We start from the raw sequence: 25,671 nt of genomic DNA, 5'->3' as shown, positions 1-25,671 counted from the left end.
CCTCAAAAGCAGTTCCAAGATCAAGGCTTGGATTTACCTTAGAAAGGAAAGTTGGCAGAATGGCAGCGATGCCTGGAGGGCAGGCCAGTGCACAAGGCAGTGAAAGACCTCATGGCAAATGGCATCTCTCTGGAGAAACGTGATACTGTTCTTGTGGTGGTCTCTGCTAGGTCTAATCCCCCTGGTAACCTAGCCTTTGTGCCAGCATAAAGTGCAGTGGCTTTCTTGCTGTGTTGACATGGAAGTGGATTCTGAATTCCCATGATCAGCTTCAGCTGTTGTTACTCAGTTACATTCTGCTGATGGGTATTGGGAACACAGGGCAGAACAGTGTCTGATGTTCTTGCCAAGGGTCCTTTTGATGCTACCAGAAGAAAAAGAGTGTTGGTACTGTTGTGATTTGACCTTGAGGTCACGGTAAATTGGGACTGCATCAGCTGTCTGCTATTGTGGTCGGCTTTGGAGCTTGAGAGCTCAGTGATCAAAATGTAAAACTTGGCAGAACAATCTTGGAGGCTTTTCCAGGATTCTCTGTGTATGTCTCTGTGCCGACACTTCTGCAAGTTGCTGGGCTACTTTTTTTGGGAAACAAGGTTTTCGTTGCTGAAACAGTTACATTCAGTGGTACCTCCAATGAGCAGCGTCCGCCAAATGGCTCTTTTCACAAGGCTGGAAAGAGAGAAGGGAAGACTTCACAGTTCAGCTGTCAAATAGTAGTTGCTAGAAAAGGAACTGCATGCCTAGGAAAATTTTCATTGTACATTTCTAAGCAGATTTAAGTGCTCCAGAACTAGCTTTAGAAAAAAGGCGTATGTATACATAGCATAAAAATAATTGGTGTGTTTCTGTAAAAACAGAAATCTGCTTATCTGCTGAAGGGAATTACAGCATGCAAATGCTACATCATCATCTCTGCTGGCAAGATCAACCCAAGCATGAAGCTGGAGGTTGTCAGTCCTTTTTGTTTCTGGGAAACAAATGGGCATGATAAAATTAAGCCTAAAATGTCACAAATGCAGATGTGAAGAATTTCTAGTTTCTTTTAAGGTAAATAAGATGCTATACCAGGGAATAATGGCCTGATAAATTAATATTCTTAGTTAAACCCACATAATATTTATTTTGTTCCTGTGTGTATGGAGGAGTGAGAAGCTTCTCCCTTTTAAACTTATTTGTTATCCCATTTGAGATGGTAGAAATTTTTGTCACTGAGATTAGCAGGTGCCAGTCCCAAGTCCTTCACTGGGACTACATTTGTTGTGATCATGTGCTGTCAAGTTGGTTATCAGAGATATGATTTTCTTAGGATCAGAGCTTGAGCCACATATGTTGTTTAAGCCCTTGGGGAAGGCCAGAGCTTCCCTACACACCTGTATATAGGCCAGTTAACTGGAGAAAGCAAACTGTTTCCTGCCATACAGCAAAGTTTTGAATTGTTCCTCCACGAGAGCCTAGGAGACAATCCTTTTGACCATTCAGAATGGTTCCCAAGTCCAGTTGAGCTCGCTGAGTGGAGGATAAATGACTTATTTTGACAAGGAGTGTAGCCTTTGTTTCTACTTTTTTTCTTTCTCTCAGTGTAAACTCATTCTTGCAAACACATGCAATAGAGAGACATTTGTGGACTTGCAAGTTTGTAAAATTACAGTTGTTTTGCAGATTTGTGCAACATGAACTGCAACAGTTTTATCATAAGTTGGAAGCCTGTAATGGGGAAAAGGAAGAGAAGTAAAAGACCTTGAAAGATTGTCTTGTAATTGTTCTTTGCTGGTACATTTCGAGGCCATAACCCGATGGCTCAGCAGCTAGTTGAGACCGTCCCTCACTCCATGGTCTCTGTGTCAGCAGGGTGTTTACTGTGACAGTGCTTTTTGTGACACAAGCTGCTGACTTCTGGGACTACCAAACAGATGGTGACTACGTGAGAACACATGTAAGCGGCTGACACTGTAGATCTTGTTTTCCCAGTGGTCTCACTGTTCAGGATGCAGTGTTTAAGACTGGAATCAGCATAAAGGTTTATTTCCTTCAGAAAGGAAAAATAACCTCCCTCAAACCACACCCAGACACATTGAGGCCTCGGGATTCTGATGCCCTGAGCTATGGGGAGCTTGTCAAATCTCCCTGTTGGCCAGGTCTGCCAAATTCTAGGGAAGGCAAAGATAACACTGCAGAGCATATTTCCTGGGTGGAATCAAGTGGTGTTGGCACTATTGTAAAATTGAAGCAGTAAATAAATGTGGTTCTGTGTTAAAAGAGTACTTTGAAAATAAAAATGAGGAGCAAGGCATCCAAAGTGTATCAATAAAGCAATTTACTATTTCTTACATTTTCCACTGAGGACAAAGGCAGTGACATTACAGTGTCTCCTCAGGATTGTTTGAAAGCTGCACTGTACTGTTGGACTCCTCTTTAGCAATCTTTTCTTATTCAAGTGACTGAAATCTGACACATTCTGATAGACAGAAACAGAACCTGATTTCAAAGTGCACTGTCGGCCTTCTTCTGAGATGGATCTCAGAATAGATCAACCTTCTGACGTTTGTTCTTATATCATCTTGTCTGTAGCTTGTGGAAATTTAAATATTAAAGTATAATGTCTGAATCATAGCAACCCTTCAGTGTACAATGGGAAAGCCAATCTGCCTGGTTCACGTGGTACATTTTACTCCATCTGCAGAAATTCACTTTGTATGCCCATTTTAAATTTAAAAAAGAAGGGAGAAGAGGGGAGGAAGCTGAAAGCCCAACCCTCTTTGAAAATGATGCATTTTGGGAGCTGGCTAGTACGTAGGATTTTTTGCAGAGTTGCATTGAGTTTCTCAGTAAAGAAAGAGGATTGTTGTCTGCAGAGCGGTCCTAGTGGAGGAAAAGCAAGATACTGTGAGTTTGGAAAAATGGGAAATTTGGTTGAGATGAGCAAACATGAAGCTGCCTCAGGTTACCCACTTACACCCAGCAGTTTCTCTGCATAGCAGTGCCTGGTGCCAAATGTCTCACAGCAACACAGTAATTTCAAGGCATGGGCGTACTGTAGTGGTGAGCAATCAAGCAGAGGACTGGACCAGGTGATCTCCAGAGCATGAATTCTGTGTCCTGGATCTGTTCCCATCAGGAGTCCATGAAAGCTCTGATCAAAAAGTTGTGTTTAAAATACAGACAGAAAAAAAAGAATGCTGAAGCTGCACTCTGTTTTTGGGGCAGGAAGAGCCTTATGAATTAGCTGAAGTATCATGATTAAAAGGAATCCTTCCTGAGGAAGGAAGACTGGGAGCACTGTACTTCAATGTCACTGTGTCATTCTTTGTTTTCCATAAGATATTTCTGTTGAAAGGCAGAGCTAGTACTGTTGCATCTGAAGCATTTGTTTTGTATTTTATAACTGTGACTGGTGCTTGAGAGAGAGATGCCTGGATGGAAGGATGTTGAAAATAGTTTGGTAGCCAGTGCAGATGCCCAGGGAGCTGCCAAGCCCTTAAAAATAACAGAAATGAAATGCTGTCCTATTAATCCTCTGAACCAAGGGGAACTGTATTGCTGAGGTCCTGGGTTTTATTGCTGAAGGGGTAAATGAACGTACATAGTTAGCAAAATATCCAGAAATTTGGTTGTAATTTACCTTGCTGACAAAACTGATGATTGTTTTCAGAGTTGAGGGGTTTTTTTGCGTGTTTGGCAAAGTAAGATGTGTGTACTGGATGTGAAACTTTCCAGACAGCATGTGACTCTTGTCTTGACCTACTGTCCCTAGTAAAAGGTGTCCCCTAAGAGAAGGTGGTTAAATAACAGTGTTGTATGGTGAGGATTCTATAATATGAGTAAATATCACCTGTTTAGCTGTAAGCAAACAAATCCTTTTAAATATCACAGTTGATGCTTTAGGGGATCATGTGCACTGGAAATGAAAGCAGATGGAAAATAAGACTTTCAAAAACTTTTTTTGTCATTTTTGTCTTCTCTTGACAGAATGCTGACTTTTCAGTGATATTTCAAAGATATGCCTGTATTTAAAGATGTAACCATTTAGAAAGGAAAATCAAAACTGTCTCAGTTCCTTTAAGTTTATGGATAAATATATCCTATCCAGAACCGACTGTTTATTCTGAAGAGTTTTGATGGAATGCATTTTTACAGGTCTCATTTAAATAAGATTTATAGAGGTAAATTGTTCTAACTCACCATCCGTCTAATATTGTATGTTTTGGTTTAAAAACAAAACAGAATTTCAAAGTGGATTTCTGAATGTGCTGAGTATTCCCAAGGCTGGCAAAGTCCAATTGCTTAGCTTTTTGGAAATGCTGGTCCTGAAAGGTTTTGGATTTTTTCAAATACTTGATAGTGCTGTTATGAAAAAGTTGGAAATATCTCCAACTCCAGCTGCAAGAGGAAGCTATGTGTATAGCTACTACATAATCCCTGCACAATGGGATCCTGGTTTAGAGGAGCACTGTGCCTGTGGTTATTATGTCTTCATACTAATTACAAAGCCATGAAAAGGAAATGGGAGTGGTGTTCCTCTCTTTTGAGGAAATCAATATATTTCAAGTTTAATTTAAAAATAACAGACACCTTAAAAGTCTTGTATAATTGAACAAGAGATTAGTGTCAGGGTTTTTCTGGAAAACTTAAAGGCCAGATGTGTTGCTCTTGTTGTCACTTGTATCTCTTCTGACATTGTGGTTTTTTATATGAATTTCTAATATGAAGATCTCAGTGAAGTAAAGGTTCTTGGTGAGTAGGTAAGGGAGTTGTTTTTCTTCCTGTCAGAATGGACCACTGGAAGGGAATAATGAAACAGAGAAATATTGGACACATTAATGGAAATGGATTGAAATTTTGAAAATAGTGACTTATAATGTCTGACTACATTAAAAAAAAATGTTGTGCATTTCATTTGTTCACAGTATGGGTTTCTTCTCTTTTCAGTTTTACTGTTCTATGGTCCCGAATACAAAGCTTGTGAACTGTGCAGTAGCATAGTCCGATGTTCTTAAAGTTGTAGTTAGGTAGTTACAAAGAGTGAGTTAATAGATTAGTAAATAGCATTAACAAAGTCTTGCTTATTGATTTCCCAGTGTAATAACAAATAGGTGTACTGACATAGTTAACCGTAGAGGTAATTAATGACTGTATGTTTGTAGCCAGATTGTCTGCTATTGTAATGGTGAAAAAAGTGGAGTTTTGCCAACTTGGCCTATTTTCTGTTTGACTGTCTGGAAGTGCACTTATTAAGTCATAGTGTTCTGATCTGTATGCAGGTGAATCATGGTAAGATGGAAATTATCATTTCTAGGAAACTGCAGATGTTTAGGGAAACTGGTGAGTAATAACTCCAGTACTGGGGTAGCTGTCATATTCTCAATGGGCATATCCCTGGTCAATGACTTTAAGCCAGTAATAAATGAACAGTTGATTTGTTGGTTATTTTTGGTGGGTTTTTTTTAAGAGGGGATGTATAGCATATCAATTATTAAATTAAAAAGCACATTCCTACATGTGCAAGGTTTTAAATTGGGAAGCTGGTGTCTATTGCTGGAATGCATAATAGTTTAAGGGGGCTGAACTAGATAAGTGCATGTTGACATTTTTGTTTGTGCATGAATTCATTCTTAATGCTGTAGGGCATGGTTGGATGCAGGGAACATTAAAAGAGCTTCATACTGTCTGAGCCAAGATTCTGGTGTCACACAGGAGGGGAAAGTAACTTTATTCTAATTATTAATTAAAATTTTATTAACAGACTTTAAAGATATTGGTGGGGCAACTCTTTAGGGATGAGCAACCTAAACATGTGCCTGCCTGTTTCCATAGCAACACATCATTTTCATCCTTTCAGGCAGCCTAGACTGCATTGTGTACTGCAAGAGTATTAGATTCAGAAGAGCTGTGTTAACAGCCCAGTTCTCCCTAAACCTTCCTATTAAGTATTTTTGTTTTGGATGATCATTAAAATAAAAAAAAAATGATTAGGATTATTGTGCTTTTTTACAACAAAATTTTTTTAAATAAATAAATCATGGCAGCAGACTTGAAAATGGGAAATAACTGGCACCTGGGGTGAAGTGTTCTGGTCCGATTCATTGACAGCAAAACTGGCTGTTTCTGGGACCATGCAAATGTACTTTGCGGGAATAGTCCTTGGTCTGGTGGTTATTGTTAAAATCTTTGAAAGTGGTTTTGATTCATACTATTTGAGCTGTTGGAGAGAACCGAAGTCATGTACTAAAGGTTACAGCTATAAATGGTAGCCATTAGCAAGGATCAGTTTTCCACCGCTGTGGATCATGGCCTTGGAAGCACATTTAGAGGTGGCATTTTGCAGCTCACTGTAAGTGATTTGGTAGCTTTCCAGGATATTTGAGGTCATTTCAGACTGTGGCATATTCATATTTTTCTGCAAGATTGAAACTGTTATATTGGATTTGGAATGTCAAACTTGTCTATCAAGTCATAGATTTCCAGGACTGGGACAGAGTGTCTCGGTATCATTTTCACACAGTTCTCAGCTGCCGTGAGCACAGGAAACTCCTTTTAAAAGAGTATCCTTTGGATAGAGAAAGATCTTTTAGAAAGATGCATCTTTTGTCTTGTCTGTAAGAGATGAATAATTCAGTGTATCCTTATGCAAATATTCACTACTGTATGAAAAACCGAGTGCACTTTATTTCTTCTCTATATTTGTGTATTGTCAGTTTCCCAGTGATGAATAATTGTCAAATACAGCAATGTGCTACAGTGTTTTCTGAGCTGATTACAAGCATATCTTCTGTTTTGGCATTGTGGAAGCTTAAATTACAGTTTAAACCATGAATTTTAAAATGCTATTCTAATGTTACCACGATACAGTAAAAGAAGCAAATTAGTATGCCCCCATAGTATTTAAGTATTTAAGCAATGCATGAAGATGCAGATCCCCACAATATTTTCCTTTGGCCTTTGGAATGTTTAATTTTATCTTTCTCCATTTGTATAAATCTTTGTATGAGGTTACGTGAGGCATGTCAATAAAAATCGAGAGCTTTCAGAGTAGTTGTTGCTATAGTTACATGGTGCAACTCTTCGCCTCCTGCACAGAGAGTAAACCACCTGCAATTCCATAAAATCCTTTATTGGCAGAGAAAGATTGAAAGAGACAGTAATGGTGTGCAGGTACAGAGTAGATTCTAGATTGCTCTGATATCCTTGTGGCTAATGCTATCTTCCTGCTGGGGTCGGCAGAAATGCTGTGTGGGTGAGGACAGCATGGAAAGGGGACAAAAGGCATATTTTGAGAAGAAAAATGTGCTGGATACAGAAAATGGAAGGTAAGAAATGAGTACCAAAATGAAGTAAAAAGAATCTCAAGTCATAGCAAATCTCAGTTCCAGGAAAGGAGGGACTAAGTTGCCTTTTACAGCCCTCTGGGTTGTGCCACTCCATACATACAGAGTTGTCATGTTCACAGAAAGCTGCTGTTCCCTGGACTTAAGAACTTAGGGCTTAACATAATCCTCAGATCTGTACAGCAAAAATGTTCAAAATAACACTGACTCTTAGGAGTAGCTTTTTTTTTTCAACAGATCTTATATACATTCAGGAACCCTGAGACCCTAAGGCTTATAACATGGCCTCTCTGTACTGAACTCACTAAACTGAATTCTGCTTTACTTGTGTATTCTTTTCTTTTCTCTTTCCAATATGGTCATTCGTTTAAGATTTTTATATGGACTATTGCTATAAAAATAGACTTTTAAAATCTTCCCTGAGATAGACAAATGTCATGTCTTTGGTCTGTAGATGAGAAACAAAAGCACTGAGAATTATTTCCTATGGAATCACTTTGTAAAGCAGGCCAATAAAAACTCATCTTTACCTTTGGATTCCCTTAAAGTGTTTTTAAGACTGAATAAAGTAGGATGGGTTTATTTCATATCAGTCAGTATGTGAGAAAGGACAGTTAAGTAAGTGCATGATGTATCATCCTATGTTTAATTTGAATGTTCATTTTCAAATATGTTCTAAATTTACAGATGAGCCAAGATTTCAGGACCCAGTAACGCCTTCACTGTGGGGTTTTTGTTCATTTTTTAATTCTAAATTCCAGATTTAGAGCAATGTGAATGTAATCCTGTGGATTATTAAATGAAACAAAGATGTTAAGAGTTTTTCTCAATTATTTTCTTGACACAACATCCACGGGCTCAAGGTGAGGTCAGATCATGTAATAGAGGAGACAGTAAAAGCAGTTCCTGGGCCTGGAAAGATAACAAATAGCTAAAATAGTAAAGATGAGGAGGGAAAATGTAGAAACAGTGGAGCTGGTGAGTAGTCTTTGGCCAGTAATGCAGACAACACTTTAGAGTTTTAGTCCTTTGCTGACTGCTGCTTCTTGTGATGATTTCTGCCAGTTGTCAGGAGGGGAGGTCTGACCAGATCCCTTCAAAGCTCAAGAGGAGGATTATACTTTTGCTTTGTGCTTGGTAATTCTCCCTCTATAATGAGAAGGTTCAGAGTCACAGGGCTAAGAGGAGCAAAGCATTAATAATGGAAACTGATAGCTGAAAATGAGGGAATTAGTCGTAACTCAAGTTTTTGCACACAACTCCAGTCAAACTTTTTTCCTCATGGCTTCTTTTCTCATTTCAAGAAGTAATTGGTCCCATTGCCATTCCCATCAAGGCTTGCCTTCACTACTTAAATCCTATTAAGACCTTTGCTGATTACCAGTTGGAGAAACAGCTTTGAATCCATGCGTGTAGTCAGCCTAAACAACTGGTTACCTAATCACATAGCTAAGTAATTTTTGTACCTTCTGGGATTTGGGTCTAGCCAGTACTCACTGACATGAAGCTGAAGTGAATTCTGCCTTGTAGATGAAAACTTGTGGTCAGTATTGTGTGAGTCATAAAATCTTCACCCCTCCCTCCAAAAAACAATCAAATTCACAGTGTGGGAACTGTAGACTAATTATTTAGAAGGATTTTCTAAGAAATTTCTGAGAAGGATAGCCTTTCATGCTGGAAAGTAAGTAGTTCCATCAGCAATGTTTCAGCAAGAGAGAAGGTGTTGAAAAACAGGGCTGCAGCAATCAATGGAACCGTATTTCAAAAAAGTGATTTAAAGACATTTCTAAACAATGAAGAGCTAGTACTTAGACATAAAAAATACTTCCTCTTTCCTAAAAAATTACTGAAGTGTAATGTTTTTCCTCCATAGTAATAGGCATTCCCACGTGGAAATTGGGAACAAACTTAATCCATCAGGTAGCTGAATAATGCGGTCCCCTTTAAATGTAATAAATATAATAAAACACAACTTAATTGCCTTTGAATCAAGACTTTGCTGCTTTTCCTTTCCTGTAGTGTGTATTTGAACCAACTAGGTAGCAAAGATGCAGTAAAACTGTAAAGATAGAGCATGATATCTCCTGAAGTTGCACCTGAAGCAGTGCTGATCATCATGCTGTAGAAGGCTTTGTTAACTGGACAACATTTTGAGGTGTTCTATGTATCTGTGACATTTTGGAAGATTAGTTTACATCTGTGTTCTCAAAATTGTTTAAAGATTTTGGGGGCACTTGAAGTCTCTGGGTTTCTGATTTTGCCTTTGAAGTATCTGACTTTTCAGAAAGCTTGATGTCTTCTGACAAGAAGCAGCTAGGGCAAGATTTGTCTGCTTAAACCATAAATGGTGTCTGAGCTAGTCAGGTGTCTGTAGGAGTGGAGAGGAAGAGGTGAGTGAAAAGGTAGTAGAAGGATTCTTTTGACTTAAGGTATTTGCCTTGGATGAAATTAATCTCGATATGAAAGCCCCTGTTTGTCACTTGAGTATGATGCATTGCTGCTAATGCAAGGTCTGAAAACATGAAGTCTGTAAAGCAACAAGTTCTGCCAAATATAGCCAGGCCTGAGGTGGGTGTTGCTGACTGTGAGGGGCAATGGGGTGAGATGCAAGTGGGTAATGAAGCAGTTATAAATGGGCACTGCATCTTTCAGTTTCTGCAATTCAGATTTGACACTCTGGCAACACCTAAGATGCTGACTGCTTCATACATCCACCTGTGTGGTTACTAGATACGTGTCTGTTTGCCTATGCAAGATCCATAATTATACGTATGTTCTTTGTAGAATACATGTCTGTATGTGTGTGTATGTACATACAAACATGTTAAGTGTAGCATTGACAGTTGGGCTGTAATTCTTTTTACTCTTTTTTTGGACAGTAAATTGATAAAGATGATGGATGGCTGTGGTCATCCTAAAATACCTTGAAATGATTGATTCTTGTATCTTTTGTAGTATTTTTTTTAAAAGATCATGATCTTTATTTTTAATCTTTCTGTATCAACAGTTACACAGAGAGCTTTAAAATGCTGAGAAGTGCCAAAAAAAAAAAAAGAGTTCTAATTTAGGGAAAGATAGTATTTTAGAGTTTGAATGATTTGGGAACACTTCTGTCAAGTTTGATTTGATGCTTAAAATTCTTAGTCTTGCTTGGTCTGTTCCTGGGTAGATTTAAGAAGCTTCCAGAGTCAACAGAATGGCATTTTGGTTCACCAAGGAACAGAGACAGTTCTGTTAGTAAGTAATCTTGAAGAATAAAGATCTCTTGGCTGTAGCGTATGAGAAGTAGTTTCATTATTGATATTCAACAGGTGTTGAGTTATCACAAGATCTTTGAAGCAGAGTCAGAGAAAAACAGTTTTAAAGTTATTTAGGGAGACATCTCAGCATTGTCTCGCTTTGTCATCTCCATATTTGGTTGTTCCATTTTCCAGTTCCATTTGTTATAAAGAATAAATTCATCTTCTCATATTTATATTGCAGGTTAGTGAGAACTACTTTGTATAGCATTCATTTATTTGTAAGTTATATATATAGACTTTTGGCCATACATGAATGACATGCATTGCCTTCCTCATTGCAAACTGGAGCTCGTTATTTCACCAGCATTTTGGACTGATTTGATTTTAGTCTTGTACTCTATTTTCTCAGTTACATTATCAATAGCATAAAAGCCTCTCATGCTATTACTTTTTCTGTGGGAGTATTGATAAATATTTATCATAGTGCCCAATGTGGCCTTAAATTCCGTTTTCTGTATAGCTTGCTTTCTAGGTTGCTTTCTGTAGCTCTGCTGCTCTGTGATTAGCTTAGTGCCAGCTATAAGATAGAAGAAACTGGCTTTCTGCAGGGACACGGGACAAAACAGTGAGACTAATGCATGGAGACTCCATACTTCCAGTGTTTCTGCTTCCTCCAAAGTGGGGAGAACAAAGCTCTTGAATTTTTAATTTGTTCAAATATTCTTTGGGAGATAGAATGGGATTTTTTTTGTTTGGTTTTGTTTGGATTTTATTATTCTGAAGAGTAATTTATCTCAGGTCTCTGGCAGATACAATCCTTCCAAAATGGTGCCAGGTATTCCTGTCTTGGTTCAAACTAGTTTCCTCTTCTCCCTGAGGTTATGCAGAGGATCGGATGGGATGGGGCCAAATGGCATCTCAGGGACTCAGCTTGCATTGTCCATTCTGATCTTCTGACCTTCTGGAGCTGGCATGGCGCCTCTGACTCCCTCTGCCCATCAGCTGTTCTTCCTGTCACCGTGCCAAGGACAAATTTTGCTTTCCAACCTCAGATCTCTGCACCTGATGCGTGAATGCTGTTTTCACTGTGACTATTTTGCCAGGATCTGGAAAAACATACTAGAACAGAAAACATCTCTGCAGTATTAATTGCAGGAGATTTTAATCTCTGGATACTCTTTTATTCTTGCCTTCTTCTAAGGACTGACTTGAGATGTGCCCTCTACTGAATGAGCTGCCCCCATTTCAAAAGTTAAATGCATCTTATCGTGATGGAGCCAAAGCTATGAGGCGTCCCCAAAATGTACCTTGAATCCTAAGTGTAATACATGTTGTTTGCCTTTCGTAGTCAGAACAACTCAAATCATGTCACTTGACACCTAATAGCATCCCAAATTCTGCCTGCATTTCTTTCCCAGTCTTGTTCACTTCTAGGGAAGATTAGGCAAGAGTGGTGTGAAGAATAAGTGTACAGACATCTGACTCACAGAGGAGGCTGAAGGCAGAAATGTGGAGAAGCTGTGCTGCAGCAGGGTGGTTCCTTGACTGAATGCCCTGGGTCTGTAAAAGGTGTTTGCACATCCATGTGTATGTCCATTACAGTGCAGGGCTAGAGTCTCTTTAGCCATGTGTGTTGCTTGAAACACTCAGTTTTTGAGTTTTTGCCAGCTCAGTATTGAAGCTCTAATTACAAATTAGGGTTTGTAATTAGATACTTTAGTGAATTCAAGTAACGGAGAATAGAATGAAATTTGTCCATACAGATATAAAAAGGTAAAAGTTAGTAAGCTGAGTTTTAGACCTTGCCTAGAATCTCTGTTCTGCACCACGGAAATATGTGTGTCATAATCTGGGTTTATCTAAGCAAAGTAGTCTTTGCTTTTAATAGATACTGATGAAGCAACTCTTCACTTGCTTACTATCAAAAAGCAATTCCTCCAAACTTCACTCAACAATCTTGTATGATTTTGAGCTGATATTTGGAGAAACAGATTCAATCCTGCCTTTTGGGCATTTTTTTTTTTGAAGCTGTCTGCTTTGGTTCTCTTCCTGACTGTTTTTAATTCTTAAGGTATGATGCTTATTTTTTCATTTTAGCTGACAAAGCCTATTTTTTTACTTCTTTTATATTCAATATTGTCCACTTGCTTTTTCTTTTCCAGAACATTTACTAAAATATAAAATATTGCTCCAAAAGTACAGTTGAAAAAACAGATGTGTTATTTCTAAGTTCCTGCTCTTCCTTGCTATTGGTTACCTAGGAGGGGAAACAAAATTTGTTTCTGCTCTGGTTATTTGACTCATTACTTGGTGTGAGATTCTCAATATGGCTAAAATTTCCGATTTTTCCTGTAAGAAATGGGAAGAGCTGGAACACCTGGGTTTTGCGTTACAGTAGACCCTGAGAACCCTCTCTGAAATCAGAGAAATGACTTAACTATGTAGATGGAACTGAAGGTGTAGTTTGTGGTGGTATTACTTTATGGTTCATTTGGGATTTTTTTGTTAGTTTGGGGTTTTTAAATTGTTTTTCTTCAGTATCCAACTGTTTTACTTGCAATTGAAAGTTAATAGAAGCCCAGCCCTGTAGAGCCAGCCTCAGGTGAAAATACTGTTGTTCTTCTGCCTCTTTGGGCAAATGTGACTTGCCTTTGCTGCATGTGTTTGAAGTAAACCTCTTAAAGACCTGTGTTTGAAGTCTGAATTTATTTCCTTGTTTTCATCTTTGTTTCTTCACAGCTCTGTCAACTCTTTATTGTCTTATTTAAAAGGGATATGTTATATGGGATAGAGAGAAACCATGGTTTTAAGTGGCAACAATGTTAACAAGGGAATGTTAACAAGTCATTTACTTTTTGGGGTTTTTTTTCTAGGTATTCATATGACCCAGCCATTGTATCTGAGTAGATCTTGAGTTACCCCATTTAGATCCCAACACAGTGGACAGTATAAGGATCCCTATAACAACAGGCACAAAAACTGAGACAGACAGACAAGGCACATGACCCATGAGAGTTTTATTAGATGTGCGCTTGCACTACAGTACAGTGTGGTATAGGCACACTTGAACCAGATGCAAGTAGGTTAAATCAAGTACAACAGTTGCAGCACAGAGGAAATGTAATCCACAAATCCTGCCCAGAAAGGAAGGTTAGTTCATTCTGAACTCTCTGAGTACAGCTATGTTGTAGCTTGTATCAAGCTAGGTATTTTAAAGCTCTCATGGGTACACATGTACTACAGTGCTGTCACTGTTAAAGCTGTACTGTGATGCTTTCAAGGAGCCATCATCTGAGCTATTGTGTTACACTAAGATTACAACTTGAAACTTTGCAAAGTAAGGCATCGTAATAACGTCACTGCTGAGTTGCAACTACTTTTGTTCAGAGGCAATGTTTGCGTAGCTGTGCGAAAATCTGCTAGTTCTGTCAGTAAGAAGGAAACTGAGAAACTCGGTTACCACTTGTTTCCTTGGTTTGTCTCTTTGCATTTCCAACACTTTAACTTATGACTTTAGAACTTCATCTCAGATTACTTGTTAAGCATGGGAAAAAAGCCCTCATTTGTTTAATATCAACAAGCAGGTTTTTTAGACTTCACTCAACAGTAAAGCACATTCATATCATGTGTCTTGAAACTTGACCAAAATGCAGCCTTGCAATTGATAAGGAATAACGAAAGGGAGAAAGTCCAAACTGAAACCCATTTAAACACAAAGCTATTTTACAGAAGATGTCCATGTGGAACATTTACACATTTTACTCCTTGGTTATGATTTAGAGAATTGTGTTCTGCAGAAAGGACACCTTCAGAGATAAACCCCAGAACACTCACTTTTGTTTAGTGCAAACAGCCCTTCAGGGGAAGAGAATAGCAGTCAGCTAAGAAGAAACTGTAGGTAAATGTGACCATATGGAATATCTTTTTGCCTTTTCTTGTGTTTTAAGTATTTTTAATAAGCTGCCAAGGACTGACAGCCATATATAGTCTGGTCTGGATGATCACATACTGCTAAATAGACCAATGTGTGATACAAAGAGTTGCGTTATAAAACATGTTGAGCACCAAAGCATTGCAAAAACACTCTTTTGCAACCTAACTGCTCTTTCTTGAGGAGTCAGTCCACTGTGGTCTCTTGATTCTGACTTGAGCCAGTGAAGTAAGGGGAAGCACTGTTTCACCCGCATGCTGCTGCTTATTTTGCCATCTGTACCTTCTGCTCTGTGATTTGCTTTGTGCTTTGAAAGCTACATGTAGTACTGTAATGCCGTTTGAGGGAGTTGTCAGATTCTTGCTCCTTTGTTCATCACTGAATCTTTTATCATCTATTACTTTTCCTAGGCCTGTGCTGAAGATAGCTGTCAGTTCCAGGTCTTGGATGTAATGTTCTAGGTTAGAATGAATTGCAACCATCCCCTTCTTTTCTTTGTATAATCACTTATGTTAGATTAAAGCGTGTGTAAGTTTGAAATAGTAATGCTTTGTACCCAGAATACATGGCCACAAGTGGCCATGGTACTGTATGGTCCCGTGAGACACTTGAATCATTCTAGAAGTGCTTTGACATACTGTTTCATCCATTTTATTTTGCATGGACAGCTAAGCACTTAGTATAACCTTGTTTTCTGTATATTCTGTTTCACATCATGCAGAGGATCATGAAATTGCAGTCTCTGACCCTGTGATTAGATTATGATTGTCTAGTGGTCATCCAAAGATAAAGCACTATGACATATTTAGTGCCTGTCATTTTGGAGGCAGGGATGTAAGTTGTGAATGAGTGTCACTCTGCCATGCTGGATACTCTGATGGAGCAGACATTAGTGCCACGTTCAGAGCCTCAAAACCAATCTCTTCATTAAGAAATTTCTATCTTGTGTTTTTGTCCTGTAGTTGAGAGCAAAATTTAAAGATGTTCTTGTCTTCTGCAGGTGTAAAAAAAAGCATCTTTAATACTTAATCCTCTCTGCACTGCAGATGCTTCATGTATGATATAATCCTCATGTATTGTCAGTGGACCAGATACGTTCAGTCTTGCACAAAGTCGTGAGCCCAGGTTTTGTTCTGTGTTGAGTTGGAGATGCTTTCCTGTTGGGAAGGAATTGACATGTTTGAGTAAAAACAAAAGGAAAACCTTATGCAATGCTCTTGAGCTTTAGTCATTATTAAGTATCATTTGTATTTCCCCATGAAATTGATCCTTGCAATAGATTTCTCTCCTTGCTACTTACGTGCAGCAAAGCAAACACCTCCATCATATAAGACTCAGTTTTGGCACAAAAACTGTAAAGTGCAGCAGCCCAAGAAATCTGTAGCTACAAGTACGTTGTTTTTAAATCCTAGGGTATAGTTTTGTGAATTTCTTCCTTATAATAAAATCTGTCATAAACTTGCCTGAATGGTAACCTACACTGGCTTCTTTGATGTAACATGGAATGATTCTTTAGATAGATGCATATTAATTTGTGCAGTGAGCCATTTAACTCATGCTTTGAAGTGCCCTGTGAGAATAGAACAAAATTTCTGTTGTCATCATCTATTAGCAAGATGGCACTACCTCTAGTGAACAGGCTTAGTTATTGACCTGATGATTAAAACAGCTGAGGCCTTTTTTGGTTAGTGCCATTCTTACGGTATCATTCCTGACTTCTCTACATTGCTGTATGTTGGACTCCCTCCTCATACACAGTTTTGAGGCTGTGCTGGCTGTGCTGCATTGCTCTTCACTCTGCTCTTGGAAATGATATTATCATAAACAGGATTTTTTCTCCTTCCCATTTTGTAACTCTCAGCTATTCATATGCTATAGACACGAGGACAGGAAAGATTAAATGTGCTCTGTACTGCTCTTCTGTTTGCCATTCAAAGGATAGATACTGATACTGAAGGAGAAACTGCAAATTAGACTTTTGCAAATGAAATTAATTTCAAAGGAGATGTGTAGCTTTATTGCTCCACTCAACAGTACTACACATACCACCATGGCTCCTTAAATCAAGGAGTGTTGTCAATAGCTGTATATTGTAATTGATTATTTTGACAGTTGGCCTTGAGGCTCTGACCCAATTTGGAGTCCCTGCTATATCACACAATATACAAGTACAGGCAGAGAGGTCCAACTAGCAAGAGTGCTTCTGCTGTAAGAAAACCAATTCACATAAGATTAGTTTAGACACCAAGTCGGAGAAATTTGTATACTGCAGGCTTTATGCATTTTTTTTATGAGTAGCTGTTTGAGGATCTTGGAAGTTGTTCTTTCCAGGTACCAGGATGAGCAGCAGTTGCATGACCTAAAGTCATCTGATTTTTCACTTGTGTAAAACCACTGCTGAGGATGGGACTGAGTGGTCTAAAGCCACTGCCTGAGAAAAGCTACTAATAATGTAAAATTGAAGTGAGGATAGATTGTTGACTGGAGGCTAACTTTGAAATCAGCAGATTTTTAGTACCACGACATTGTATTTCATTTAAAAAATATATGTTGCTTCCTATCTGTATTTCGTGTTACCACTGCAGTGCCCATGGTTTGTATTCAGCTTACTGTGAAGTCAGATGTGCCTTTCTGAGGGCTGTGGTCCTGAGCCACTCCAGTTGCAAGTGAGAGGGCTGCCTGGAGCGCATCACAGCTTGCTCCTTGAAAATGTGGGGATAAATGTAGCTCCATAATAAAACCAGCACTGTGTGAATCTCATTTTTTTTTCTACTTTTGGAGGCACCATATAGTGTCTTAAGATCATGTCATCTTATATTTCACTTCTCAAACTTTGCCTTTAATAAGATTTTTCAGGATGCTTAGACTTCCCCTTTAGTTACCAATATGTTTGCATGTTTTTCTGAAAAAAAGAACCCCACCAAAACCAACCAAACAAAATCAACTGTTTCTTATATTCTAGAGCTGCAAATCTCTTGCACAAATCACAGAGTTGTTGCTAAGAAAAATACAACAGTTTAGAGGAATTTTTCTTTCCCTTTTTCTTTTTTTTTTTCATGAATGACACTTGGGGTTGCCAGATATCCTGGAGAAAAAGGAGGACTTACTTGTGTTTTACAACTCCTTGGGAAAAGCATGGTCTAAAAGTCCTTTTGTGTAGTGTTCCATTGTTCCTCCTTAGGTTTTGAATGCTTTCAAATAGTCAAAAAAGGATGACTGAGACATCTGAATTTTGTTTATGGTCCTGTTCAGCCCTGGTGCTGTTTAAAATTGCTTAACTTGCCTGGAGCAGATCTCTTGCCTACTGTAATTTTATCTGTAACCATCTGTAGAGTAGCACTACATTAAGGTTTAAAAAAAAATTAAAACTGAGATATTGTGAAGGATTGCTAAAAGCACAGAGCCCATACAACAGAGCTGTACTGAAACAACAGAGCCTTAAAATGGGAAGCTGTCTGATGAATAGCTTGGCTTCAAGATTGTCTTTAAAGCCAGTTTCTGTTTGTGTGGTTGGAAGGATGGGAGAGAAGCAGCAGAGAAGCCACAAGCTTTTGAAGATTTCAATGATAAGCTTCTAAGGCACAGTCTGGTTTAGAAGCAGTTTGTAACCTGAAACTAATCTGCAGTGTTGTAGCTTCCTTGTTTCTAGTTTTCCTTGTTTTTTACTTTCATATTGATTGTAAGGATGTGATTTAACATAACTTGTCTTCAGCTGTTTAAAGCTCATATGTCTAGGCTAAGACCGTGACCTGGTTTCCCTCTATGGTCACCAGAGTGAGCAAGGTTGGATGGTAACACCAGTGTTTGGGTAAGAGGTGGTGTCTGTTCGAGGGGTGTAGGTGACTCTGTTAGCTCTCAAAGAAAACCAAAGGATAATGATGCTTGACCTTTGGGTAGCTGAAGTTAAGATCTGGATGAGATTCACCGCACATCTTATTTGCTAACGTTGATTATTCTCGCCTGAAGAAGAGAGTACTCAGCAATGAGAAGCAACTCTAAATCCCCTGCTTTCCCCAGCATCTTGTCCTCTGTCCAACAAGCTGCAACTTTATTTTACCTAGAATTTTTCTTCAGTTTAATCAGCCCATGAACTGCAGTTGCCACTTCATCAGTTACCTTGAGGAAAGTCTAGATAATTACTGCAAATAGAAGGAGGGAGGATAGCCCCTTCTTGTTTTGTGTGAGTGGAAGACAGATTTGTTAAGGGTATTTTTCTCCCCACTTTTGGATATTTAATGTTTGAGGAAAACAAAGCCCCACATAGTTGTACTCTAGGCTTTACAAGTGTGACTGTGAACTCAAGTGAAATTCCCTTGATTTTGCTGCATTGCTGTGTGAGTTCTGTGGTTTCATTTGTCAGTTGAGTGTTTATGTCTTAAAAAGGGAAAGGTAAATGCAATGTATTACTCTGTTTCGTTGAACCAGTGACATGGAGCAACTTTCCTTCCTCACCTCACCAAACACAAATAATTTAGTTTGAGAACATGCTACAGTGCTTGTTTTAAATTTAGTTAGAAGCAATTTGTAGCTGTATTAATACACATCATTCTAATGGTCTTTCATCCTGGGAAGGTCTGGCACAAGCACAAAAATTGAATTTTCTCATGAAAGCATGTAGGGCTGCTGGGGCTGTGTTGAAGTTTTTATCAGCAATAAACCGTGAGTAGAAGCAATCAAAGAGAAAACAAGCAGCAACAAAAGCGAGGGGGAGGGAATATAGGGTAAGGAAAAATAATTTAAATGAACTGTTGCCCTTTGTCCAGAGGCTAGCCATTAGTTCCTCTTAAAGAAGGCCTTTCCTTAGCTCTGCAGGTATCCTTTCTATGTTATTTTTCAAGATATGCTTCATTATCTTACATCTTTGTTGACTGCAACCGATGACAGTGTTTCCCATAGCTGCTTGTTCCCTCCTGGCCAATGTTGCTGTGGTCATTTTGCACAGAGCTCCTCCAAGTTGTGTTAATATGTTATTCTAAAATAATGGACACTGTGTGTTTTCTGCAAATTCATGTGCAAATCTTTCTTTAAATCCTCCTACAGGCAGCTGTGGTATAGGATACCTTTTATTTTCACAACAATAAATCTCTACCTTTTAGCTTTCCTGAATTGTGACTTAATGGTGCTGAGAATCATCTCTGTGGCCTGTCATTCTGTATCTGTCAGCTGCCTTTTTATCCCTTTCAGATTTCTGACTGGCTCTTCATATATGTACAAGGCATTTTTGTATAAGATCATTCATAATTCCCAGTTACTCTCTATTCTTCTTTGCCAGTTTTCAGTCTTGGGCCATGTCAGTAACCTTGGAGTTATGCAAAATTATCTGTTTGGTGGCCTTTCTGTGAGCTTGGGGAAGTAAAGACTGGAGAAGACTCAGTGATTCTTATTTTAGGGGAGATGTTCTTTTCTGGGGGTTTCCCACCTTATAATTTTTTCTGTGGTGTTTTTTCAAAAGAAGTTTGACCGAACTGCTCTGTTTCTTTTTATATTTATTATGCCATTAATGTTCAATTGTGATTCAATGTGACCAAAACCTTTCTGGATTCCTTTCTCGTGTCCTGATGGAACAGGATGATAAAAACAATTAAAATCCATTAGTCCAATATAGTCAGTCTCCATACAAATACACAAGTTTTTTTACTAATTGTCAGTGATCTAGTAACAGCAAGCTTACCACACTCATCTTGTTCGTGTTAAGGGCACAGCATATTCCCTTTTCATTCAACTTGGAAGTTTTGCTACACTAAGCAGACTTATTCTGCAGGTTCTATGTATTAACTGTGCAAAAGAATGCCTTTTCTTAGGTGCAGCTGGTTTTCTTTCTTTAATTTTTTTGTTACTTTTTGTTACTTTTTTGCAGCACGTGCATTTATGATAAAGGTTGGATCTTCATAGTCACGAGAAAATCCGGTGCTTTCTAAGATAACAGAACCACTGTATTAGGGGAGACGTATCTAGCCCACTGTCATGTTCTAGTGGCATTTTGTTGTGTTCCATTGCCTTAAAGATTGTCAAAAAAAGTAAAGGTCATTGTTTAATTACATCTGACTTCATCAATATTTACACTTAATTACAAAAGAAGAGAACTTAAATATACTAATATGTAAAGCAAACAGACAAATGTTACTGGATTTGCAGGAGAGAGAGATGGTCCTACCAGCTTTGCAGTAATCTGTTTCTGAATATAGGAAAGTAAAGTTACTTTAGAATTATGATTGGGATTGGATTTTGTGATTTTTGGCGCTTTTCTTCTCATTATTTGGACTCCAGAATAGTACTTCATGCTGTTAATACTGACTGCTTTTCAAAAATGAGTGGCATCAGAAACATGATCATATTGCAGGATGGCTTTCTTTTTTATTACAGAAATTCACAGACACAACCTGTGACAACCAAATAAAGAAAATAAAATAGGGAAGAAATATCTCTTGTAGTTCAGAATACAAGGCTTTTTTTCAGTGGATTTTTTATTGTGCCAACCATTTATAGAACAAAATTTACATATTGTGCTTCAATAAAGTGTACTATGGGGTAGTAATAACACATGGATTGTGATTTGAGATATAAAAGAGTAGATGTTACAAAAGTAAATAATAATGAGGGAAAACAGGGACAATAAAAGCAGTGAAATGTTGTCAAAGCATGTGTAAGAGGTAGGATGATTAAAAGCAAGGCAACATGTCATAGACTTATATTAAAAGAAAGAAGATGAGACGTAAACTTGAAAGTAGGAAAGAAATGTACTTTGTTTTCTCTGTGTTCCTCGGTCCTACAGATCATGCTGTGAATGATTAAAGTCATTGGGCTTGCTTTGTGATAATGTTATGAGGTGGAACTTGAAAGACACTGATTCCACATCCTTTTAGGGAAGGTCCTTAAAATGCAGAGGTTTCTATGGGCTTCGTATAAATACTGAACCATGTATTTACTAAGTGATTTTCAAATGCTTTTGATTTTTTAATCCTTGTTATGTTGCTAGCAACATAGAACATGACAGAGAATAATTCATTTGGGTTTTTTTACATTTTCAGGAGAACCAGAACACTTTTCCCCAATTTAGAATTTCTTCGAACCTAACTAGAAGGTGATGTGACAAATCTGCTCCATAAAACTAACTAAAGCTGTTGCATTTCTGTGGTATTTATTGTATATTTTGTATCCTCTCTTTTAGGTGACCAATGCTTCTCTTGGGGATGGAACGAACATGGGATGTGTGGTGATGGCACAGAAGCAAATGTTAATGTCCCAAAGCCAGTCAAGGCTCTTGGTTATGCAAACCAGATCATAATTGGATGCGGGTCAGGACACTCCATGGCTCTGTCAAACTCTACATTAGACTCGGCACACCTGGAATCATAATGCTGTGGATATGGAAGGGCATCTTTGGACTGCATAGCTCAGAAATGCTACGAGAGGATTGCCTATGGTTAACACAAGAGTTGTAAAGCACAGAGGTTTTTTTCTAAGACTAAAAAGGCATGAGTATGCATAGAAAACTATAATATTTAAATAATTATTTCATAAGTCTTTTTCTCAGGAGTTAACTTTCTTACCCCACGTGATAGAATGATGAACATTTTGCCTTGATACAATACCATTGCAGAAAGAATGACTTTTTCTTGTTCTGAGAAGTTTTTGAGGAAGAAATTGACTGCTTAATCACTTTTCATTGGTGTATAAATTCAGTCTAAGGAAATAGTCTGAGAAGGTGGAGACGTAGAGCCCCTTCTGGTCTTTTATTTTTGTGTCTTTACGTCGTGATGAGCATGTGTTATGCCTGCCAGCTTCTGGAGTTGTGAGCTCCCAGGATCTCAGAAAATCCAGTTTGCGTCACAGAGAAATGCCAGTGATCATAAATAGATGCATACGTGCATTTTGAACAGAAGATTAGGATTTAAAAAACTCCAAACAAACAAAGACCCCAAAACAAAGAGATGATATCATGTAGAAGGCTGGCAAAAAGGGAAAATGAGGCCCTTCTGAACTACCTATATTTTGACTGAAGTGTGAAAGGAGCAGTATTTCTGAGGAGTTATCTTCTGTACCAGGCATCAGTTTATTAGAGATCTACAGGGATGCAGATCCACATGAATTATCATTAACTTGCAAACCACACCTTAAGTTCATGACACTACTACTTAGGGGAGAAAAACATCTAAGAGCTCTTGGAAACTACAGAAAAGTTCTTGTTAAAGGGCATAAGTCAGTTGTAGCCGTTGAGGACAGTTTGATCTAACAGAACTGTGTTTCCAGCTGCCTTTGAATTGGAGGGCATCAAAATCTAACCAGAAAGCATTTACAAATCCACCAGCCCAAAAGGCAGACAAGAATTGTCCTGCTAATTCCAGGTTAGTTCTCACATCCGTTTTGCAGCCCAGATGAGTTACTGCTCAGAGCATACCCACTGTGTTGTTCCAGGTGAGTGCTTGGCACTCACTGTTAGCTAGGCCTGGTGCTTATTTTGGTAGGAGAAATGAAAAACTATAAATTATCTTCAGATATTATTAGCTGACTACATTGAGTAGAGTTTTGGAAGCTATTTATAAAACTGTTTTTCACACAAATACAGTGGATGCCATTAAACTGGATGTTTGCCACCCACGATAGCTACATTTGCTGTGGTATTTAATGTAACTCAAGTTCTAAGTATAGAGAATACTACTGTGTGGTAAATGCACCTTTTAATGAGACGTACTGTTGCTGAAAAGTGGTTTGATTTTTAAAGCAGGTTTGCCAGGGAAGAAGCCTTACAGAATTACAAAATACTCGGAGAAGGGCTCTTAAGAAGTAGGTCAGGAAGACTTTCTAATGATGGGTCAGCTTACATATGGGGGGAAGAAATTAAGGTAGTAACATGGGCTATGAGGGTTTCTCCTTCACCTTGGTTTACAGCAGGTATAGTTCATGGCCTAATTTTCAAAGATAATTTCTATTCAATGGATGAGAAACTTGAACTGACTGTGAAACTGATTATAACATCTGTATGACAGACACTGAACCAATCTAGAAGAATAATAAAAAAAAAAATCTGAAAAAATTCCAGAATTGAGACTTCTATTTTAAGGTGTTTTTTTCCTCCATATGTTGGTTATCATTCTTCATGGTAAAATACTGTTCCAGGCTATGACCTCTTGCACTTTTTACTTATCTAAGTTGCTACTTATTGACTCATCTTGATGCCATTTTCTAGATACCACAGCCTCTCTTATTACATGCACTGAACAGTTTCTCGTGGTTTTTTTTGCAGTTCTGTTGGAGGTTTCTACCTTTGTCTTCCTCTACAATCTGTGTACTGAACAAGCACATTATCTTGTTTCAGTAATCATACTCTCTTAATAATTCTGTTCCTAGATTAATCACAGCTCGTAGGTGTGCCCTATAACATAGGGGTTGCTGTACTGAACATACTTTGACTGTGTGTGCTGTTGCTGCGGTTCATTTCAGAGGGATCCAACAAATTATGTTACAAATAAATGCGACTTGCATATTTGAAATGTTCACTTCTTCACATCTGTAACGTGAACACACTTTTGCAAATGCAAAGGATGATTTGGGGTGATAAGGAGGGAAGAAAAGAGTACTTTGGTTTGTTCCTGATGTTGTGATCCCTATCTGCATCTGATCTTCATTTTTGAAAGAGTGAGAACAATGTTTTCTGTCCTTTATTTTGCCCACATAAATTGAAAACTTTGGGAAGTAATGGCATAGTGTGAGCTTGAGCTAAATGCTTTGTTGTTGATCACAACTTTTAGTGAATAATAATTCAGTGTAGATGGTATATGGTTGAATGTCAAAAACAAGTTGTTGCTCATTCATTCAGAAATGAATATCTTGTTTTGTATGTCAGTCTGCTTTGTTTGCTGAATAAAACATTATACTAAATTAACTAAGGCTTTCTACTCTAAGGAAGGGACCGATCAGCAAAAAGCTCCTTATGAACTTAAGCAACCCACTTCCTTGCTGGTGTTCAGAGCTTAGTGATGTCCTGATGGAGAAGGCCACTCTCTGCAAGGCAAAACATAGAGCCAGTGTGCTGTGCCACTGTTGCTGCAGTGCCTGCAGACAGGCTTCTTTATGCAGGTCCTCAGTGCTAAAAAACCAAGCTTTTTATGTAAGCATTCTGCATTCACATTCAGATGCAAATATACTGACAAAGTTTGTTTTTTATCTATCTATCTATCTATCTATCTATCTATCTATCTATATCTAGAAACCACTGGAACAAGGTAAGCAAGTGTCTGTGCAGCCGCTCTCCCTTCCCATTTTCTGAAAATAAACCTGCCAATGAGCTAACATTCATAAGGAGAAAAAGGTGAACTTCGTATCACAGTTTTGCTGGAGAACAACTTTTGAACTGTTAACTATCAGTCCAGAGAGCTTTTGGGCTCTTGGGTGGAAGGAACCTGTGGTGCATACTTCTGTACTAGGAGATCTGCAGTTGTTACTCATGCAACCTCCATGTGCGACTGTGCAAGGCACTCCTGTTCCTTTTTAAAGAATGTTGATAGGGAGATGCATATCTTGTGTCAGAAGTTTCTGTCTCTTGGAGGATTTGTTTACACTGCTTGGTAGTCACTGATGTTATTTTACTTTGCATAGCATTCCTGATTGACTTGTTGCTTTTATGCTTAGAATGCTGGACCCTGTATTTGAAATGCATTCCTTTAAAAGAAAAAATTAGCACCATCTTTCTTTCCATTTACCCAGTAGCTACTTCTTACATGACACTGCCTTCCCTCCCCTCTCTGCATTTGGTGACTAACTAGTTGTTGCCATCTGCAGCCACTGTAAGGGTCCCTTCTGCATGAGTGACAGGAGGACTTGCTTAGCTACATGGGCTGAACAAAGAGAAATTGTGGGGAGGGAGAGAAGAATGTGATTTGATTTTTTTTCTTTCTACAATTTTTGAGTCCTAAGGCTTGAGGATGGAAAACAACCAAAGGAGATCAGCTTGAACGAATGGGAAAAAGGTGTCCATAGAAAAACATTTAAATGAGTAGTGGTAGAGAGCCTGCCATAGTCAACTAAAACATAGGGGAAAAGAAGGATGGAGGAGGAAGACAGATTCAAGATACAGGTCCTCAAGACTGAATAGTCACACGGGGATTGCAGCATTCCAGGCCTGCCAGTATGGTGGGAGGGAGAAGAGGGTTGAGCTCCTCTATTTTTTGAATGTTAT

At 38.4% G+C, this 25,671-nt stretch overlaps 2 protein-coding genes across 6 annotated transcripts in view; one reads left to right on the top strand and one right to left on the bottom strand.

Moving 5' to 3' along the window:
- The window catches only part of SERGEF (secretion regulating guanine nucleotide exchange factor), a 158,251-nt gene extending 134,057 nt beyond the window's left edge, over window positions 1-24,194 (top strand). For 3 of the 5 annotated variants that reach the window (XM_061999151.1, XM_061999150.1, XM_061999152.1), the window contains one exon: window positions 21,664-24,194. In XM_061999151.1, the coding sequence (XP_061855135.1) occupies window positions 21,664-21,851 (188 nt within the window). In that variant the 3' untranslated portion in view covers window positions 21,852-24,194. Of the gene's footprint in view, window positions 1-21,523; window positions 21,581-21,663 lie in introns of those variants that run through there. The other 2 variants (XM_061999154.1, XM_061999155.1) reach the window with 2 other exon arrangements.
- KCNC1 (potassium voltage-gated channel subfamily C member 1) overlaps window positions 15,471-25,671 on the bottom strand; it is a 127,426-nt gene continuing 117,225 nt past the window's right edge. The window contains exon 4 of the mRNA XM_061999148.1: window positions 15,471-15,652. Within this exon, the coding sequence (XP_061855132.1) occupies window positions 15,471-15,652 (182 nt within the window). The remainder of the gene's footprint in view (window positions 15,653-25,671) is intronic.

The sequence above is a fragment of the Colius striatus genome, chromosome 7 (assembly GCF_028858725.1).
Source record: "Colius striatus isolate bColStr4 chromosome 7, bColStr4.1.hap1, whole genome shotgun sequence".
NCBI classification, from domain to species: domain Eukaryota; kingdom Metazoa; phylum Chordata; class Aves; order Coliiformes; family Coliidae; genus Colius; species Colius striatus.
The sequence above is the reverse complement of the archived record's forward strand: the minus strand, read 5'-3'. Positions and strand labels throughout refer to the sequence as shown.